At 37.5% G+C, this 20896-nt stretch overlaps 1 protein-coding gene across 16 annotated transcripts in view; it reads right to left on the bottom strand.

The window, feature by feature from the left end:
• Positions 1-20896, bottom strand: part of FAM172A (family with sequence similarity 172 member A) — a 414351-nt gene that overhangs the window by 360869 nt on the left and 32586 nt on the right. For 13 of the 16 annotated variants that reach the window (XM_044947299.2, XM_044947287.2, XM_025292221.3 and 10 more), the window contains 3 exons: positions 16254-16377; positions 6355-6456; positions 1057-1157 (listed from right to left, as the gene is read on the bottom strand). In XM_044947299.2, the coding sequence (XP_044803234.1) occupies positions 1057-1157; positions 6355-6456; positions 16254-16359 (309 nt within the window). In that variant the 5' untranslated portion in view covers positions 16360-16377. Of the gene's footprint in view, positions 1-1056; positions 1158-6354; positions 6457-9918; positions 10146-16253; positions 16380-20896 lie in introns of those variants that run through there. The other 3 variants (XM_044947297.2, XM_044947295.2, XM_044947296.2) reach the window with 2 other exon arrangements.

Here is a 20896-nt window from a genome sequence, read left to right as displayed (position 1 = left end):
CCGAAGAACTGATGCTTTCAAATCGTGGTTCTGGAGAAGACCTGAGAGTCCCTTGGACTGCAAGGAAATCAAACCAGTCCATCCTAAAGGAAATCAACCCTGAATATTTACTGGAAGAACTATGTTGAAGCTGAAGCTCCAATACTTTGGTCACCTGATGCAAAGAGCTGACCCACTGGAAAAGACCCTGATACTGGGAAAGACTGAGGGCAGGAGAATGGGGCGACACAGGATGAGATGGTTGGACGGCATCATCAACTCAATGGACATGAGTTAAGGCAGACAGTGAAGGACAGGGAAGCCTGGCATGCTGCAGTCCATGGGATTGCAAAGAGTTTGAGATGACTAAGCAACTGAGCAACAGCAACGTGACACCAATGAGTAAAACTCTGAGCTTTAACAAAACATTCACTTGAATGGCAAATGACATTTTCAAAGTTTCCACCAGTGGTAGCATTAAAGAGGCATGTAATGTTTCACAAGGCCTAATCCTTTATCAAGTCAAAGATATGTAGTTTATAGCAACAGCAATTTTCTTCCTATAGATAAACACTTTTTTGTAACTTTCGGTAATAACTGATAACTGTATTTGTATATACTTAAAACGCACAATAAGATGATTTTATAATTGCCAGGAAATTTCTAAGAAAAATTGCCAAGACCAGGATAATTAACACATCCATCATCTCACATAATTAACAACGGTAACTCTGTGCTTTTTGTTTTAGATAAGCATTTCAAAGAAGACTTATTCTTCCTGGCACAGCAGAGGACTCAACCTCCTAAAAACATTAAAAAAAAATAAAATTTAGCACCAATTTGTTCCCCTTATAATGATTCATTATAAAACATTAAGTCATGAAAAAATTTGTGTAAAAACATAAAATTTAAACTGAAATTATGTTTCTAACGCTACCACTAAAAATAAAAAAAAATACAAAAACCTTTTTGAACCATTTTGTAGAAAGAATACATGTACTGCTTCAACTTAAACCTTTATTCTGACTATTTAAAATTGGAATAAAAAACAAGGTTAAATCATATACACAACCATACCTCTCCTAGTGCTTCATATCTTTTTTGGTTCCATCTGTGCAAGTCTTCCCGGTAGTTAAAAACAAACGGCTCCCCAGTTTTTATGTGTCTTAACTGCCCCTCTAGAAGACAAACAAGTTTATTTGTTAAAATAGTGCTATGATTCAGAGTATATTTATAATAATATGTAAAGCATAATAAATAATGTCTAATAAAAATTTAATGTCTCAGGACATTCTCATTGTTTTCATTAGATATTTTTCTTTAAATATCCATATAGTGCAAAGATATACATAGTATAAAAGAAGGACCCAAGTACTCAAAGGCTATGTCTTCCATCTTCATTTCTCTAACCCAAAGCAAATTAACAATATTTGAAGGCCTATAACATATCAAGATTTTTGCTAGCTACAGCCATGAACATGGTCCCCATTCTTAAGCTTAGAGATTTACCTGAGGAATAAAAGCATAAATATTTAAAAGTGAAGCAACTTTTTACAAAGAATGAAGTCAACAATCTAAAAAACTGCTACAGGCAATTCACATAAAGTCTAAAATGAGTTTAGAAAAATGAAGGATCCCTATAGGCTAGAATAGGTTCAAAGGTTTTAGTGAAATTTCTCAACTGGCTTGAAATACAAATACGATTGCAAATGGAAATGGGAGAGAGACAGTGAACCAACGCAGGTTTAGACTGCTAGGTAGGAAGTTAGGCATCAGCAACAAGGGGTGACCTAGCTGAAAAGGAGGAACTGATCTCTAAACCCCCTTTCAGACACACCCAGGGGGGCTCACAGATTTGCTACAAAAATCACCAGAGAGACTGTTCCAACTCCAGGCCCTAGGCACACAGTGGATACAAACTAACTACAGGGGGCTTCCTCAAGTAACCTTAGGCAGCTTAGGAGCCTATTGAGGGTTCATAAATATTCTACACATATATATACATCTGATTACAACAGACTGAATTATGGGAAGACACACGCAACAGAGCCTGTTGTTATATAACTTTCAATTGTCAATCGGCCTTGAACGTATGCCTAGTTGCATTCCCTTTCTTGACTGGTGGTGGGTACCAGCCCTATTCTGCACAGGGCACAATCAAGAGGAGGAGACGGGAAGTAGAAAAGGGGAAATCAACAGGGATCGTTATGATGACTCCTTTGGGATCAGCCGGCTTCCACGTTTTGGGAATGTCTGTCTAGTAAAAGATCTGTCTGCTTGAGCCAATCTGAACTGTGACTTGTCTGTTGTTTTAAACCCTTTAGTCTGTTCCAAATTTTTGTTTTGAGGAGACAAGAACTGAGGAAGAGAAATAAACTGACCTGATAAGACTGTCAAGACAAACTCACAAAGTTCAATGACTGTACTGACAATAAATAACTTTATTAATAATTTCAATGGCCCAAGCAACCAAAAGGCACAGGCAAAGCAGGGAGTGGTTTGCAACAGCCTGGCTGGGTCTTCCCAGTCTTCTCTTCTCACTGGATAGCATGCTCTGGTCCAGAACAGGTGATGTCTCTAAGTGGGGCATGTGAGTTACTGCACACATTGGTAAGCATGCTGGTTATAAACACTTCTACTTTATGTGCCAGAGAGTTGTACTGCTCATGTGATATTTTTCAAAGAAACATGCAATTACATATCTGCAGACTGTAGGTTTAACTGTAAGCAATACCAAACCAGTTAACTTGTTCAAAATACTTCATGGAGAAGGATTCTCCTCATGGCAGACCAAGCCACCTGTCTTGTTTCCCCAGAAGCATTCTCCTGGTATTCAGGAGAGAAAAACACAACAGATCAAGTGCTTTAACAACTTCCCTCCCCTCTACTCAGACAATGAAAATATAATTTTGAAAAAAAAAAAAAAAAAAAAGATGGTAAGTTCAAATAATGGTGAACAACCCAGTTTAACAGAAACAAAGAGAGTACTGAGACTAATTGAAGAATACAACAGTGGAGAACACATGAAATCAAATAGTAGAAGCCTCAAACTTTATCCTTTATCCTAGGAGGCAGAAGAGGTACATGGTCAAGCTAAACTGAGTTATTAGTATTTGATTTTTATCCAATGAGGGCTTGCAAGAGTGAAGAAAGACTTGAAAGGAAAGCTATGGCACCAGAGCTAAAATCCAGGAAACATTAGTACTCTAAGTAAAACTATCTCATTATTTTTATGAATCAATTTTACTACACATACTCGGTATTTTTAATATAAGTGCTGATTCTTATTTCTAAAGTTTTTTAATACTTAACATGAGACACAACACTAGATCACCATAACGAACACTCATTTATGGTCAGATGATGCCATATAAATTATAAGGTACATCTATGTCTTTCTTTTGAGGACAGGGTAATTCCCATTTAGGATACCAATACAAGTGAATTGAAGGTATCTGCAAATCTGACATTTGCGATTTTGACTAAAGCAACCTTAAAGGCATGTGGCACATAGTAAGGTGTAATACTGCTACAGCTAAAATTTGAAATGTATTTTCTATGGGACTGTTGTGTGAAAGGGAACTGACTTACCGAGAGAGAGTTTATGCAGCTAGATGTATATATATCTACATCTCAAAGAGAGGTTTGCTGTTTATTTTTCTTAATTCTCTACTCATTTTGAACATAATGATTCTCGTAAGTTGATAATGATTTTTATATTTTAGGAAAAATGAGCCTTGCCCAAACAGCCAACTACTAACACTAGTATTAAAAGTAAAAAGAAGATAAAGAGGCAAAGAGAGTAAGCATTCTTAACCAGAAAAGATAATCTGGATCACTTACAGTTGGATTTGCAAATAGTATTTCTCATAGGTTTGGAAAATCTCTTTAGCAACTGTCAAAGGTCTGATTTAGGACATTTTAGAGTCTCCTAAAATCAGTTGTAAAATCTCCAGTGTATAAGCAAATGCATGTTATTTTGAAAAGCTTATCCATATATTTTACCAGATGGGTGGCTGAGTCTGAGACCAAAGATAAGCTATCAATGACCTACATGAATTAATAAACTGAAAATATTTAAGACACTTTCTGACAACAGTAAGAATCCAATAAAAATCAGCCATCATGGAAGACAAGCTTCAAACTCAAAACAGTTTGTTGCTGAGTTTTATATATATGTGTGTGTGTGTGTGTGTGTGTGTGTGTGTGTTTTGGTGATACAAAAGCGTGATTTCTCACAGTACCGCACCAAAGTATATAGGGAGTAAGAGTGAGGGTATAAGGTGAAAAGCCTTCACCTTCATCTTTCAAGGCAAAGGCATTTGAGCCGGGCCGTATACCAACTGCAACTGGAGAATGGCTAAACAGGCACTTTAAACACAAAGAGTATTTGAAAAGGTACAGTGATTTGAAAGAACAAGGTATCAGTTTGATGCAGGTAAAAAGAATCTCTTGCCCTTTGTTACAGTTTTCTTTTTCCTTAGAGTGAACTCTGTATCTTAATTCTTCTTTACCCAACTAAGAACTTCAAAATTCTTTAGAAAAATTTAGAAGCTTCTTTAGTCAATGAAAGTTTCAATACAAAGCTTTCATGAAAGTTTCTGCATTATAAACCCTGAAAAAAAGTCCCTGAAGATTCTAAGATAGGACTGCTCTCTTAGGGATTTAATACTGAAACTAGTTTCTTGGTTTCAAATCCTCACATCTTCAAAAAAATACTCACCATTCACCCTGAATTCAACCCTGAACTGCATCGTGCTAAAAATAAGATCCATAAAAGTGGCATTCTCTCCTTGGAATGCAAGAATCTTTGCCCATACTGTAAGTCTACATTTATGCAAGACAATGTCCAGGATATTAAAAAACATAAATGATAGGCGTGTGCAAGGGTGCTCACACATTCAGTGTAAGTACATGAAAGCACCCATGCATTTGCAAAGGTGCAGGCGTGCCCCAAAAGTATGTGCATGCAAGAATGTAAAATGTAAGCCAAGATGTGTGTCTGATAAGAAAGTGAGAGATAAAAGTGTATTGCTTCTTTGTTTTTCATTTCCTTTAAGAAATGTTCAAGGAAGATGAAAGGCAGACTTCAATGGACACTGGTGTCTTCTATTCATAAAGCAAACACAGTTCTATGATTCATCTGCACCACCAACACATGCCCCCAACCCTGGCCCAAAAGAGGAATCTGGTCATCGTTTCAAAGGGGCAGGAGCAATGTCAGTCTCAAGTTCTTTAGAGTCTGTTAATTAAACTATAAAGAAATTTTAAAATTTCTTTTAAAAACAAAATATTACTACTCACACATACTTTGCCAAAAGATAAAGCATGCAAATTAATATCAGAAAAGAGATCAAAGTTTCTAATATGTTCTAATACTTTCTAATATGTCTCTAATATGTTCTAATACGTTCAGTTAATATTCTAGTACACAGAGACTATCACTATAAGCTCTAACACCCATAACTGATACTGCAAAGACACATCAATCTAAGAAGGCCTCATTGGCAGGAACTGTATGGATGCTGCAAAAAACCAGAGATTCTCCTGTGGCAATATTTACAGCTTTAAATACATCAAGTAACAGGATATCTGAACTCTTCTTGTAACTTACTGTATAGTTCCTCTTCTGCAACCTGGCTCTGACCTGGTATTAGAAAACTGATTATGCTTTTGCACTTTTTGTAGGTGGTATGACAATAGTCAATGTGAATAGAATAAAATAAATCCATGTAAAATTTAAAAACACACACACAACAATGACAGATCACCAAGTTAGTTGATGCAGTACAACAGACAGTTACAATTCAAATGTTACCAGGCCTGTAATGACATTACCCCTCAAGTATTACAGTATTATTAATCCAGTTTCATGGTTCTTTGTGCAAGAAACATTCTTGCAATCTATGGTACCTTATTCCAAGTCCCAAGCTTATTTTATTCAGAACTTAATGAAGTTTTACAATAAGGATGTTGCCTAAAAAATAATAATGGAATCAAGTATTATGTTTTAAAATAGTGTCACAGATAATTATTGCCAGTCACTTCATCTTTTAAATAACACGTGAAATAATAGCATCTTTCTACACTATTAATTGGGAGTTCCAGCTGGATACAAGGGAGTTGAACCCTCAAGATTGAAAATACCTAAGTTAAATTAAATTCATATTCATTGGTTTAAGTGACTTGACAAGTATGGGAAATTATTACTTGGCTCTTTTACTTGACAGAAGAATTTCATCATGAAAGGATAAGATTATTTCTCAAAAGAAACACACAAAACTTTCTAGCTGGCAAATAAAAGTTTAGGATTGTTTATTTTCTATTAGCATTGTTAAACAAATCTTGCATATATATATAGCATACACCACTTACTTTCATTAAAAGCATATTCAAATCCTTCCAGTGTATCAGGAAAATCAAGAGGTGGTTCATCTTTTTTCATTAGTTCATCCAAATCTATCCTAGATAATAAATCTAGAAAAGAAATGACATGAAATTTATTTTCATAATTAATAACAAAGATGGTATCTTACATTATTTTAACTTTTTTTTTTCTTTTTCTATTAGGTTACTTTTTATGTGTTGCCTTAAATGATAAGATTCTCATTATAATTTTTTAAGTTACCAAAATGCTTCATTGTGATGACATACAGTATCAATATAACATAAGTACTTTCAAAACTGTAATTCTCCAAACAATCACAACTCAGATGCTATGTACCACAATGATTAATTATGAACTTCTTTCCCTTCAGAATATACAGATACTCATTTGTACCTTATTAACCTCCTTCTATCATTTTTAAAATTTTCAGATATTAATATGACTTTTAAAGATCACCAAATCTTACTGCTATGAATAAGGGAACTTAAAAATCTAAATAATAGTAATATAGCATCAGTCAGTTCAGTCACTAAGTCGTGTCTGACTCTTTGCGACCCCGTGGACTGCCGCACATCAGGCCTCCCTGTCCATCACCAACTCCTGGAGCTTACTGAAACTCATGTCCATCAAGTCAGTGATGCCATCCAACCATCTCATCCTTTGTCGTCCCCTTCTCCTCCCGCCTTCAATCTTTCCCAGCATCAGGGTCTTTTCCAGTGAGTCAGTTCTTCACATCAGGTGGCCAAAGTACTGGAATTTCAGCTAGGCATCAGTCCTTCCAATGAATATTCAGGACTTATTTCCTTTAGGATGGACTGGCTGGATCTCCTTGCAGTCCAAAGAACTCTCAAGAATCTTCTCCAACATCACAGTTCAAAAGCACCCATTCTTCAGTGCTCAGCTTTCTTTATAGTCCAACTCTCACAGCCATACATGACCACTGGAAAAACCACAGCTTTGACTAGACGGACCTTTGTTGGCAAAGTAATGTCTTTGCTTTTTAATATGCTGTCTAGGTTAGTCATAGCTTTTCTTCCAAGGAGCAAGCATCTTTTAATTTCATGGCTGCAGTCACCATCTGCAGTGATTTTGGAGCCCAAATAAAGTCTCTCACTGTTTCCACTGTTTCCATTTTTCTACTTTTAGAGGGGAAATAACAATAGTAAAATAAAACATGCTAACTGGAGAAAACAGGCTGACACAAAACAGTTTCCATTCTTCACATCATTTGACTATACATAATGAAAGACTGTCAACAATATTTTGCAAATAAGCATTTTATTTCTGCATCATTTTAGATACAGATAAGCTAAAAGATAGTACAGAGAGTGTCTACACTCAGTTTTCCATATTGTTAACATTCTACCTTACCATGCTACGTTTGCTACAATGAAGAAACCAACATTGGTATATTACTATTAACTAAGCCCAGATATTATTCATCAGTTTTTCCATTAATTTCCATTTTCTGTTCCAGGATTCCGTCCAGGTCACTACACTGCAAACAGTCATCCCGGCTCCTCAGTCTCATCTCTTTATTTTGTGAGCATTTTCTTACTTCCTGTTACTGCACGGTGTTGCAGGCGTATCTTGCACTTTCCCTGCCCCAGCCTCAAGTCAGTCTGTCAACAGTACTTAACAGTTTCTTATAGGTTATTACGGGATGAGGAAAAATTCTCACTATATGTCACCTTCGTGTCATATGCAAACTTGGAACAAATAGAAGATAAACTTCAAATTTATTTATCTCTCAAAAGATTTTCTTTTTTAAGTTTAGATTTTGAGATTTTTTTTCTCATTCAAACTCAAGTTCCTGAAGACAGAAAAAACTCCTAGGACACCTCGTATAGCAAACCAGCAACTCGCCACCCCCAACCCCGGCCTTTGTTTAAAACAAAAGAATCTCAGATGTAACACTTTATTTCTGTCTCTCACTTACAGAGATATAATAAATCCATCTGTACAGATCATAAAACTATGCCAGAGGGAAAAATAGTTTTGTCTACCTCCAGTCTCTAGTCTCTCTCTGTGGGACACAAAGATAAGATACCAAAAAATTTGTTAAAAAAAAAAGTCTTTGTTTAAAACTCTTCAAACTACTGCATCGGATAAATCTCAACTTACACAAAAATATACCATCTTCAACATACAAGCAAGTTTATTTTTAAAAAAATCTGCAAATTATCTAGTAAAATAAAAAATGTCACAAAGTATGCATACTGGGGCAAATTCGTACATGCTGACAAATTTCTGATTCATTAGTAAGGTTCTGAAAAATGTGTAAATCTTTGCAAAATTGATTCAAATTTTTTTTATCAAAAATTGGCTTGAAGATTCTCACTTTTCTCCTTCCAATGAATTGAATTCCTTTACTTCACAGTCATCTTCCACAGTTCAAAACTTAGAATCCTCTTAATCAGATACACACAAACCATCCAAAATATAAGCATCTGTATTATGTCTAATATTCATTTTCTATCATCTCAGATCATAAAATGCCATCTAACATCTATATATCATTTTAAAGACTTCACATACTATACCTCATTTGACCATCACAGCCTTATAAAGCAGTAGCATGTGTTATCTTCACTGTCTTTGAGACAAGGAAATAAGCCCAGAGACGTAAAATGGCTTGCCCAAAATTATACCTTAATAGTACTGTGGGATTAAAAAAATAAACTTATTCTCCAATATCTAAATCAGTACTCTATCAAAATCCCTATAGTTTTATTCTATGCCCTGTATAAGCTCTAATATAGTCTAACCTCTCTCCTCATTACCTTGTAAAAAGAATAAACCCTTCTGAATACAGAAATATGCTTTTGCTTTGACCAAAAAGTTCCTTTGAATGATAAAATGAATAACTAAACTAAAACATGCATTCCTCAAACTTCTCCTCTGTCAATTAGAGAACTAGATGTAGATATTTTTAATTTCACTGGCATTGAGTGTGTGTGCTCAGTCGCTCAGTCACGTCCAAATCTTTGCAACCCCATGGACTGTAGCCCGCCAGGCTCCTCTGTCCATGGGATTCTCCAGGCAAGAATACTGGGGTGGGTTGCCATGCCCTTCTCCAGGGGATATTCCCACCCCAGGAATCAAACCGGGGTCTCCTGCATTGCAGGTGGATTCTTTACCAGCTGAGCTAGCAGGGAAGCCAACTGAGTAGACTCAGAAAGAAACTGTCAGAAACTATTTTTCTGCTTTGTAAAAGGAAAACAAAGCTATATAACTGCATTTTGCAGAAATTGGGTTCCAAAGGCAGTAGATTAGGTAAAAATCAAGTATAATAGAACATTTCCATGCAAAAATCTCTTCAATCTCCTATAAAATACAGTACAACTGAATCCTTATAACCTAAACATCAGATGTAACCACTGTTTTTTCTAAAACACATCTCTGGTCATTAAAGCCATTTAGCAACTAGAATTCTAAACTTCAACTAAATATATGAAGTCATTGGATAAAAATACCATTTTATACCCCCAAAGAACTGAAAACAAAGATTCATATATTTGTACACCCCTATTTATTGCAGTATTACTCACAACAGCCAAAAGGTGGAAGCAACCAAAGTTTCCATAGACAAATGAATAGTGTGATGGTTAATTTTACGTGTCAACTTGACTGGGTATCCAGATATTTGGTTAAATATTATTCTGAGCACGTTTATGAAGGTATTTCTGGATGAGATTAACATTTGAAACTGCAGACTGAGTCAAGCAGGTTGCCCCCCATCTCCAATACAGATGAACTCATCCAATCCACTGAAGGCCTGAGTAGAACAAAAATAAATGGTGAATAAGACAGAATTCCTACTCTCTGTATGACTGTCTTCAAGCTAGGACATCAATCTTCTCCTGCCTTCACAGCACAGGTTCAGGATTTTGTCACAAAGCCTTACTATCCACTGTAGGTAACTAGTCTCCTTTTGAGAAATACCTCTTGGCCTGCTACTGCGCCTGAGTGGAGACTGAACACTTAACCACAGGCTGCCAGCTTACCATGAGACCTTAGCAGACCATCATGAACTAGGTGGTAACTGACACACCAAGTATTAAAGTTGGGTGTGTACAATAGCACTCCATCATCAAATAGGAAATGATGTGTATGACGTTAGGACTGAGCAGGCCCTGAAGACAAAAATAAGTAACATGCAGGAGTAGCCCAAATGCCTATGGTCTCCACTCCTGTGACACCGCCTTCTATTCATCAGCATGCACCTAAAGCCTCACCAGCTGGCAGAAGAAGAGAAAACTCGAGTCTGGATCAGCGATGGTTCTGCATGATACTCAGTCACCACCTAAAAGTGGACAGCGGAAGCATCAGAGGCCCCTTTGGGGACATCCCTAAATAACAGTGGTGAAGGGAAATCTTCCCAGTGGACGGAACTGAGAGCAGGGCACCTGGTTGTTCCATTTCTCTGGAAAGAGATATGACCACATGAGTGACTATAAAATGATTCATGGGTATGTGGTCAATCATTTGGCTGGATGGTCAGGGACTTGGAAGGAACATGATCAGAAAATTGGTGACAAGGAAACGTGGAAAAAAGGTATGTGGACAGACCTCTCTGAATGAACAACAGAATGTGAAAATATTAGCGTCCCAAGTGAATACTCACTAAAAGGTAAGCTCAACAGAGGAATATTTTAAAAATCAAGTGCACAGGAGAATCCTTTCTGTGGACACCAGTCGGCCTTACCCCGGTCAAATCTGTCATCACCCAATGAGCTCAAGAACAAAGTGGCCATTGTGGCAGGGTTGGAGGTCATGCATGGGCTCAAAATATGAACCTGCACCCACCAAAGCCAACCTGGCTACTGTCACAGCTGGGTGTCCAATATCCCAGCAGCAGAGACCACCATGGCAGTCCTCAACATGGCACCATGTCCTGGGGGTGATCAGCCAAGTAATTGGAGGCAGGTTAATTACACTGGATCAATTCCATCATGAAAATGGCAGAATTTTGTTCTTACTGGATTAGATACTTTCTCTGGATACAGATTGGCCTTCCCTGCATTCAAGGCTTCTGACACACATAACTATCTGTGAACTTGCAGGATGCTTTATCCACCATCCTAGTATTCCACACAGCATTGTTTCTGATCAAGAAACTCACATCACAGCAAAAGAAGTGCAGCAGTGGGCCCATGCTCAAGGAACTCACTTTTCTTACTGTGTCCTCACCATCTTCAAGTGCTAATTTGACAGAATGGTGGACTGCCTTCTGAAGATTCAGTTACAGGGCCAGCTGGATGGCAGAATCCTGCAGGGTTGGACCAAGATTCTCCAGAAGGCAGTATATACTCACAACCAGTGTCCAACATATAGTGCTATTTCTCCCAAAGCCAGAACTCATAGGTCTAGAAATTAAGGGGTGAAAATGGGAGTGCCACCACTCACTATTACCTAGTGAATAAGGAAAGAATGTCCGTTCTACTCACTCTTATTTAACATAGCATTGGAAGTCTTAGCCAGGGCAATAAAGCAAGATGGGAAATGAAGAAATAAAACTGCCCAATAAGCAAATAACATGATGGTCTACTTAGAAAACTCCAATTTGTCTATCAATAAAGCCTCTGAAAAAAATAAGCAACTTCAAAAAGTCACAGACTGGGGAGGGAGGAGGGAGGAGGGTTCAGGATGGGGAACACATGTATACCTGTGGCTGATTCATTTTGATATTTGGCAAATCTAATACAGTTATGTAAAGTTTAAAAATAAAATAAAATTAAAAAAAAAAAAGTCACAGACTATATCAGCACACAAAATTTGACTGTACTTCCATAAACAATCAGTAAACGTGTGACAATTGAAATTAAAAACACAATACCATTTATAATCACTCTAAAAATTACAATACAAATCTAATAACATATGTGTAAGACTTAATTATATGATGAAAATTGCAAAGTGTCAATGAAGGAAATCTAAGATCTAAATAAATGACAGATACTCCATGTTCATGGATTGGAAACGTCAGTTCTAGTAAAGATGTAAATTCTCCTCACGTTCGTCTATAGGCTTGAATGCAATCTCTATTAAAATGCAAGTAAATTATTTACTGTGTAATGTCACCCTGCTTATTTAACTTATATGCAGAGTACATCATGAGATATGCTGGACTGGATGAAGCCCAAGCTAGAATCAAGATTGCCGGGAGAAATATCAATAACCTCAGATATGCAGATGACACCACACTTATGGCAGAAAGTCCATGGGGTCGTGAAGAGTCGGACACGACTGAGCAACGTCACTTTCATTTTTCACTTTCACGCATTGGAGAAGGAAATGGCAGCCCACTCCAGTGTTCTTGCCTGGAGAACCCCAGGGACGGGGGAGCCTGGTGGGCTGCCGCCTATGGGGTCGGACACGACTGAAGTGACTTAGCAGCATGGCAGAAAGCCAAGAAGAATTAAAGAGCCTCTTGATGAAACTGAGAGAGGAGACTGAAAAAGTTGGCTTAAAACACAACACTCAGAAAACAAAGATCATGGTATCTGGTCCCATCATTTCATGGCAAATAGATGGGGAAACAATGAAAACAGTGCCACACTTTATTTTTTGGGCTCCAAAATCACTGCAGAAGGTGACTGCAGCCATGGAATTAAGACGCCTGCTCCTTGGAAGAAAATTATGATCAACCTAGACAGCATATTAAAAAGCAGAGATATACTTTGCCAACAAAGGTCTGTCTATTCAAAGGTATGGTTTTTCCAGTAGTCATGTATGGATGTGAGAGTTGGACTATAAAGAAAGCTGAGTGCTGAAGAATTGATGCTTTGGAACTGTGGTGTTGGAGAAGACTCTTGAGAGTCCCTTGGACTGCAAGGAGATCCGACCAGTCCATCCTAAAGGACTTCATTGGAAGGACTGATGCTGAAGCTGAAACTCCAATACTTTGGCCACCTGATGCGAAGAGTTGACTCATTTGAAAACACCCTGATGCTGGGAAAGACTGAAGGGAGGGGGAGAAGGGGACAACAGAGGATGAGATGGTTGGATGGCATCACCGACTTGATGGACACGAGTCTGAGCAAGCTCTGGGAGTTGGTGATGGACAGGGAGGCCTGGTGTGCTGCAGTCCATGGGGTCGCAAAGAGTCAGACACGACTGAGCAACTGAACTGAAATTATTTTTTTTTACAGTCATAGACAATTTTACTCTTAATATTTATATGGAAAGGCAAAAGACCTAGAAAAGCCAAATAATAGAATGAATTTGGGAGTATCATTCTAGCCAAACTTAAGACTTACTATTTAAGTTCAGTAATCAAGAGTATGTATTGGAGAAGAGACAGACACAGATACATGGAGCTAAATAAGAGAACCTCAAAAGATGAAGAAGTAATTCAATAGTGCAAAGATTTTTTTTTTTCCCCACAAATAGTGCTGGTGCAATTGGACATCAATAGGCAAAATATACAAACCTTGACCTAAGGCCCATCTCTTAAATAAAAATTAAAACAAAACACATCATTAGTTTAAATGTAAAATCTAAAACTATAAAACTCTTAGAGGAAACATAAAGAAGATCTTCATAAAGCAGGGCTAAGCAAAGAGTACTTAGATCTAATACCAAAAGCATAGCTCATAAAAGAAAAAAACCGATAAATAGGACTGTTTGAGGGATAAATTTTATGTATTCTGTCAGTTTGCTCTAAGATACACTTTATTTAACATTTGCCATTTTATCTTCTAATATTTTCAATTTGACTATTTCATTCATCATTACAAGCTCATGTGCTAAGCATTTATATTCCTATGGTACCAGTGAAGAAAATGATTCAGAAAAGATAAGCAATTTGTTTCATGGTAAGTGGGAAAACCTCGGTTTGAATTCAGAAAGTTCTATATTTATAACCTTATTACTATATTTAGACTACCCATATGCTTTTAACATCACTGCACAACCTCTAAAATCCAGAAAACCCATCTGATTTCTTATATACTTCTTGCGGAAGTTTAAATTAGAACCACAACTTGAGAGATCAGATTTTCACATTATCAGGTAAGGTTGAAGGTAGACAAAAGCTTTCCAAGTGGAAACCCAGCAAATCTATTTGGATAAAAACACACATATTCCCTCATTCCTTATCCTCTTCTGTAAATTAACTATTATTCTGAGTGTGTTTGTCTATCTCAGCAGCATACATACATGCAGTAAAACCTTCTATAGCATTGTCTATTGTTTAGTCACTAAGTCATGCCTGACTCTTCTGCAACCCCATGGACTGTAGCCCACCAGAATCCTCTGTCCATGGGATTCTCTAGGCAAGAACACTGGAGTGGGTTGCCATTTCCTTCTCCAGGGGATCTTCCCAACCCAAGGATTGAACCCTCATCTCCTGCGTCTTCTGCACTGGCAGGCAGAATCTTGACCACTGCACCACCTAGGAAGCCCATTATTGATTATTGATGACCTTGATATACACTGGATAAAGGTCATTTGTCAGATATGTGCTGTGCTTAGTCACTTCAGCCATGTCCGACTCTCTGTGACCCCGTGGACCATGGCCAGCCAGGCTCCTCTGTCCATGGGGTTCTCCAGGCAAGAATACTGGAGTGGGTTGCTATTTCCTTCTCAAGATATATGAATTGCAAATATTTGTTCCCATCTAGAGCATATCTCTCCTTTTTCTTAAAACAGTTCATGTGTGTATGGTCAGTTGCTATGTTGTGTCCGACTCTGCGAATTGCTTTCTTCCTATTCTCTAACTGAAGTTTTCCAATATGACTTTTATTTCCTTCAGTTCACTGAAACAGCTCTTTGTGAAGACCATCAATAACCTCCACACTGTTAAATATAAAAGTAAACTCTCAATCCTCATCTAGCCTGGTTTATGTGTGTGCTTAGCCACTCAGTCATGTCCGACTCTTTGCAACCCCATGGACTGTAGCCCACCAGGCTTCTCTGTCCATGGGGATTCTCCAGGGAAGAATACTGGAGTTGGTTGTCTTCCCAACCCAGGAATCAAACCCAGGTCTCCCACATTGCAGGCAGATTCTTTACTGTCTGAGCCACCAGCGAAGCCTGGTTTATAATCATAATTAAATTAATTAAACCCATTTTCTTCAGTTGGTGTTCAGGATCTTTCTCTCACTCCTAGCCTGCAGCCTGTCTTATCAGAAATCATTTTAAGTGTCTACTGCTAGTTCTTCCTCATTTTCCTGACCCTAAGATTGAGATGACCCACACTTCAGTCTTCAGACTTTTTCTGGTTACACTGCAATCTCTGATGATCTCAATTAGGACCATAAGTTATTACCTCTCTGCTAATAATTCCCAAAGCTTTAATCTCCAGCCCAAATACTTTCCCAAACTCCACACTCAAACTTCTCCAGCCTGATATTTCAGTGGCAACTCAGTTTACTATTTAATATGTCTAAAACCTGCTTTCCTCACACTTTTCTTAATCTAACAAATGGCACCCAAATTCCCAAAGAAAGTCTAAAGCAGATTCCTTCTTACAGAGAGCTTCTCATAAAATATTCTTAGTGCAATGCCACAAAGACAGAATATAGGATTAGACAGATCATTACTCTAACCCAATATTACATTTCAAACAACAAAAACATGGTAAAGGGCACTAGGCTTGATTCAAGAGATCTCTGGTATTAGTTTTACCATTAAATACATGACCTTGAATAAGAAAAGCATTAAGAATTCTTACAGCTGTAAAATCACATGACTTTATGATTTATTTACCTAGTACATACTATATCTCAGACATTGAGGTGGTCACTGTGATGGACATTAATAATTATAGATTACAGATATTCTTATTTTAGAATGGAAATGAATGTAAGGTCACCTAAATATTCCTGCACCTTCATTAGGCACAATGAAAATATCCTGAAAAAGCAAATTAAGTATGTACCTTTGAGTGCTGTTGTCTTTTCTTTTTCATCTGGACCTCCCTGCTGGATTTGTGCCATGCTTATCCAAATTGGCAACAAAATTAAAGAGCTCAAGGAAATAGACATCAATCTTCAGAAGACAGTCTAGAATGAATGAAAGCAATAAATTAAGCTCTACTCAGTCCTACCTACTCCATGAGAAGGTCCTAGATCCTCCCAGTTGGGATTAATCTCTCTATCCTGATTTCCCACTGCACTTTGTTGATGTCTCCACCACAGTACTTATCATAGCCTGCCTTGCATTACCGTTATTTATGTATTTGTCTAGGTCAGCTAACAGATTACAAGCCCCAGGATAAAGGTATCAACTCTATGTCATCTTGATGTCTCCCATATCACCAAACACAATACCTTACATACACATATGCTTAATGCTGCTGAACTGAACTTAGCTAAACTGACTAATTAGGTATAGTTCCCCAATATCTAATTTAAAAAAAATACTTCCAGGTAGTTTCAAAACCTGAAATTTCTTTTAAAATAAACTGCAAGCATATGTCACGTACCAGGTCAGAATATTTTCTTTCTGGGACATGCAGACGGGCAGAAGGAGAAACATACATATACTACCCATTAGTGTATAATTCAAAATGCAAATTTAAGGGGAAAAAAAACAGCCCTTAAAAAAAAAACAAAAAACTGTCAAGTTCAATGTCTGAAAGTCACAGTCTAAATAGCACCCCAACAAACAATTATAATATAAAGTTAAAATTTATTAAAATCTAATTCTGCTCTGCTTTGGCCAAAGGGAAAATTTAACAGAAAAAAAATGCAACACATACAATGGGAAAAAATTAAACTAAATTAATATAGTCAATCCATAAGTGTTAATGAGATTACATAAAAGCTGAGGTAAGTAAGATAATAGTCCTCTGAATGATTTACTTACTACGTAAAGAGTAAACTTCAGTTTCTACTCAAGACGTATACTGTACGATTATCTTTAAAAACTGAAGCATTTGTATAATTAACAGAGTAGAACAGAAAATACTTAAAAATAATAATGCTTAAAATAATAGTTTTAAACTAAGAATGTTCCCAGGGTCATAAATCAACGCGGCCCTTAGCTCAGCTCTGACTGTGGGTGGGGAAATAGAAGGGGAAGTTCTCTCTGGTTCTACCACGAGCTAGCCACCTGCTCTTGGCAAATTATCTAACTTCTCCATGCCTTGTCTTCCACACATGTACAATGGAAATGATAACCACACCTCCCTCGTGTTGTTACAGGGAGATTTAATGTAAAACACTTAGTATAGGGCCTGATGGGTAATTAAGGGTTCAACATACCTTGGTTTGTTTTTTTAAAATACTATAAATGTATCCTAGCTTCCCCACTTAATAACAGCTCCGTTGCTAGGGACAAGCCACTTAATATTCAAAAATCTTCAGATTTCTCATTTATAAAATGTAAGTTATATTGCAGTGGTTGAGAATTAATATTATAGAAGGTGTTTATAGCTGACTCTTGCTATAACTAGTGGTACTTTATCGCTTCTCAGGAATGTGAAGTTTCCTAACCTAGGAATAACTAGAATATGAGACTGTCTTTGACTGGGAAAGCACTTTCACTTAGCATGGAAGTAGTTGCTATTTTTCTTCTGTGAATAGGTAACTCAAAACTCTGTAAATTATACATAGATGAAATATGCCTATCTTCCTTCAAGAACCAGTTTTGTCTGTCTGATGAGCCATGTGCAAGGCACGAGGGTGCAATGGAGAGTAAAGCGTGCACGGCCTGCGTGGGGCTTATACTCGAGTGACCAAACTGCCAAACTGCCACAAATTAAATACATGAGACTCAGACTGATCATTACAACACATAAGAAAAAGCAATATTTGTAAGGGCTATAGGGCTACGTTTGGGAATTAGTTTCATCTGTCAAGTCCCACAAGTTTAGGTACAAGTTTCCCCAGCAACTCCTTATTGTCTACCATCCTGTAGCAGAAAGTAAATAGAAATGTTCACAGCGAGACAATCCACATAGTGCTCCTTGCTAACAATTCCAAGACCAAATTAACTATTCACAGGAGACTTCTCGCACTTTTTCACTCTACCCCCTCTGTCAATTCAGTATTCTTGTAAATATGAACTTTTGGTTTTCACTGGCCTCAAACTGTCTAATTTCTAAACAGAACAACTTATATGATTATTTCATTGTGACTGTTTCACTGAAAGAGAAAGTATAAAATATTTTTGATGTCAGACTCATTTTCAAAATTTGCATTTTAAAATTATGGGGATCTCATGTACAACATAGTGACTACAGTTATCAATACTGTGTTGTATACTTGAAAGTTGCTAAGAGGGTAGGTCTTAAAAAAATAGATAACTATCATTTTGCAAAAGATACATAAATCAAATCATCACATGATATGCCTTAAATGCACATAATGTGATGTCAATTATCTCAGTAAAACTTGAAAAAAAAAAAAAAGCTGTAACTGCTCTTCAGTGTTTAATAACAAGTTCCCCCTTCAGACTTTGATCTCCATGAGGACAGGTATCTCATCCGTCCCTAAAACAAGGCTGGATGTATTTGGAGCCCAATGGATATTTGTCAAATTCCCAAATAAATGAGTAAGAGACAGAGGGGCAAAAATATATTTCACATTTTAAAGAATTGTTTTCAAGACTCCCAAGATCAAATATCAATTAATAATCATTATGCTTCTTTTATACAAGACAATCCGAAGATACATGCTGCAATTTACTGAAGTGACAGTATTTAAGTTCGGAGACTACTAATTACTCTCTTTGACCCTAAACCTTATAACAGCAGATATGAAGCAGATAAGTATGAAGCAAACTGCCTCCTGCTTTCTTATTCACTGTTAGATTTTTACCTTCTCAAGTTATTTTCCTTGGCAGTGGCACAGCTGGTGAAACTAAATCAGAACATTATAAATTCTCAATTTATTTTTCCTAATAAAAATTCAGAGTTATAACCTGCATGACCACAGATAAACACTACTACAAATACAGCCAGCAAGCTGTTTGATACATTTGATACACACACACACACACACACACACACACACACACACATATATATAATACGTGCACTCGACATAGTTTATTTAGTATTATCTGATGGAGGTTAGGTTCTAGGGAATAAAGTGGTAGAAGGTTTTTACTGATGTGAATTGGGACACAGTTGACATGTTGTATACTTCATGATAACCACTGCTGTTTAAATACGGTTTCCTAGAAATGGTTACAGTATAAACTAGATTCAAAACATCTCAGTTTGCAATTTCATTCTGTGAACTACACAAAGCAATTATCATATCTTCTTGCCTTCTATAATTCCAACAGAGAATCCACTATGTATAAATAAAACTATAAATAACTTGTCATGTGTAATCTTTATCCAGTCAGCATTTCAAAACATGAAACGGTAGAATATTTATTTGCCTTGTTTGCTCAAAATATGGCACGAACACTTATAAAAAGTACACAAAGACACACAGAAGCCTCAGTTTCCTATATTTGTTTGTTTTCAGTCAGGTATTAAATACGACCTAGAAAGAGATTATTTTGCAACAGAAGGCCTTTCCACCTCATTCTCAATGTAATGATGAAAGTGCAAAATATATCACAGGACAAGTAAAATTGGGTTAAGTCCGTGGGATCCCTGGAGCTGGTTTGGTTCCAAAGAATCTATGCTAAGTCAGGCTCTTGAAATTCAGTTCAAGAGAGCCTGTGTGTGTGTGCCTAGTAGCTCAGTCTTGTCCAACTCTTTATGACCCCATGGACTGTAACCCGCCAGACTCCTCTGTCCATGGGAGTTCTCCAGGCAAGAATACCAGAATGGGTTGCCATGCCCTCCTCCAGGGGATGTTCCCAACCCAGGGACTGAACCCATTGCAGGTGGATTCTTTACTGTCTGAGTCACAAGGGAAGTCCCAAGAGAGCCTACTTGCAATCAAAACATAGTAACTTAATCAGTACCAGAGATTTATGTGCAACTAAAACATCTATCCAAATTATAGTTAAAGTATGCATGTTACTCAGAATCAGCAAAGGTTAGTTCATAACAATCCTGGACAGTTTATAGTTCTGAGGCAATAGTGTGAAAAATTTACATTTTGGAGAGTGAGCATGTATGAGTGTGACTCTGTGTGGTGTGCATGTACAGACACATGGGCCCTGGGGGAGAGGCTAAAGAATAAGGGCATGAGGCAGAAGCAGACATGGAAGACAAGGCCCAGGACATGGCACACCACTCCAGTACTCTTGCCTGGAAAATCCCATGGATGGAGGAGCCTGGTAGGCTACAGTCAATGGGGTCGCTAAGAGTCGGACATGACTGAGCGACTTCACTTTCACTGTTCACTTTCATGCAGTGGAGAAGGAAATGGCAACCCACTCCAGTGTTCTTGCCTGGAGAATCCCAGGGACAAGAGAGCCTGGTGGGCTGCCATCTATGGGGTCACACAGAGTTGGACACGACTGAAGTGACTTAGCAGCAGTGCACAGAGAATGGGCTTCTGCAGAGAACGTAATCTGTATGTGGGTCAAAGTTTAGCTCAGAGTAGGAATATGTTGTTCCAATCCAAGCACATCTAAAGTAACTCCTTAGTTCCTAAAGCAATGTGATGT

This window comes from Bubalus bubalis, chromosome 9 (genome assembly GCF_019923935.1).
Source record: "Bubalus bubalis isolate 160015118507 breed Murrah chromosome 9, NDDB_SH_1, whole genome shotgun sequence".
Classification (NCBI taxonomy): Eukaryota; Metazoa; Chordata; class Mammalia; order Artiodactyla; family Bovidae; genus Bubalus; species Bubalus bubalis.
Note: the sequence above shows the minus strand (reverse complement) of the source record. Positions and strands in the feature narration are given on the sequence as shown.